This window comes from Austrofundulus limnaeus, unplaced genomic scaffold (assembly GCF_001266775.1).
Source record: "Austrofundulus limnaeus strain Quisiro unplaced genomic scaffold, Austrofundulus_limnaeus-1.0 Scaffold621, whole genome shotgun sequence".
In the NCBI taxonomy this organism is placed as follows: Eukaryota; Metazoa; Chordata; class Actinopteri; order Cyprinodontiformes; family Rivulidae; genus Austrofundulus; species Austrofundulus limnaeus.
The window spans coordinates 184,475-185,972 of NW_013953023.1; the positions used below are offsets into that span (position 1 = coordinate 184,475).

General features: G+C 43.2%; 1 protein-coding gene across 1 annotated transcript in view; it reads left to right on the forward strand.

The window, feature by feature from the left end:
* nup133 (nucleoporin 133) overlaps window positions 1-1,498 on the forward strand; it is a gene marked incomplete at its 3' end in the record, with an annotated part of 27,935 nt that overhangs the window by 17,735 nt on the left and 8,702 nt on the right. Inside the window, 1 exon segment of the mRNA XM_014027186.1 lies at window positions 807-898. Coding sequence (XP_013882640.1) covers window positions 807-898 — 92 coding nt within the window.

A 1,498-nucleotide genomic window follows, 5' to 3' on the forward strand; every position in this document is an offset into this window, starting at 1 on the left:
TTATTTATTTATTTATTTATTTATTTATTTATTTATTTATTTCACACTGCTGGTAAATGTGGCTCAAATCCAGTTGTTTTTGGCCCAATGCAGCCTCTTAGATGTGTTTATAAAGTGACTGAATGTTAATGTCTTGCCTAATCTGACTGTAACCACTGAGGGAAGCAGTGACAGCTCTGAACTGTACGGTTCATACTGTCTGAAAGCCATGTTTTAATCATAGTGTGATACACCACTGAAAAACAATATCTGAGCAAAAAAAATCTAATCTAAGACCTGCAGTGTGAACATATTATTTCCCCACTTCCTGATTCACGTCACTCCCCCCCTCCAAAARCCCCGGTGCCCCCTGGGGGAAGCACACCACTCAGTTTGAAAACCCCTGGTAAATGGAACTGCTAAAACCGTGCCGAACTGTCGCAGTTTCATGATGAAAGTTGCGACATTCTGTTTGCATTGTCAACATTTCGGCAGCTTCTCGACACGAGCCACGAGTCGAACTTTTTACCCCCTCCACATAAGAACTTATTGTGTGATTGGTCAGAAGTTCATGGGAGTGTTGAACGACCATACTGCCTGCTTTACCCTGTCAAACAAAACACGTGTCTGATGCCAAAGAACAAGATGGAGTTAGTTTACTGTAACATGAACAGACATTACCAGTTGTAGAACCAAGCTGAGGACTTATTCTARTGACMGATTGTGTAAAACTGCCACACTATGTTGGAAGAAACCAGTACTGATCCTGTTCTGCTCATGTTGTGAAGCATCAGCCCATTTAGCATTTCTAATTCTCTTGGTTCTAGGTTTCTGCCATGGAGACTGCAAACAGAGCGGAGCCTGTAGCCCAGGAGGACAAGACCAAACTGCTGAAGGCTGCCTTCCTGCAGTTCTGTCGGTATGTAAATGATAAAAAACAAAAATACCTCCAGMTCCCTTTTGAGTAATAAATTACTTTGTGGGTTGGGGGTGGGGGGGGGATTTACATGACGCCAGTGACACGATTGAAGAACATCATGGATTTAATTATGACCATTTCAACTGTGTTAGTACTATGTTAGTTTAAAAATATTCCTTATATTCACAGAAAGCTATCAATAGCATAAACATTACTAGTTTAAAGAGGAATTTACCCCAAAATAGGGCTGCCACGATTAGTCGACTAGTTGACGACTAATCGACTATTAAAATAGTCAACGACTAATTTAACTGTGTGACGTTGCTGGTACTGTGTGACGTTGCTGGTACAGTGACGTTGCTGGTACTGTGTGACGCTGCTGGTACTGTGTGACGCTGCTGGAACTGTGTGACGTTGATGGTACTGTGTGACGTTGCTGGTACAGTGACGTTGCTGGTACTGTGTGACGCTGCTGGTACTGTGTGACGCTGCTGGAACTGTGTGACGTTGATGGTACTGTGTGACGTTGCTGGTACAGTGACGTTGCTGGTACTGTGTGACGCTGCTGGTACTGTGTGACGCTGCTGGTACTGTGACGTT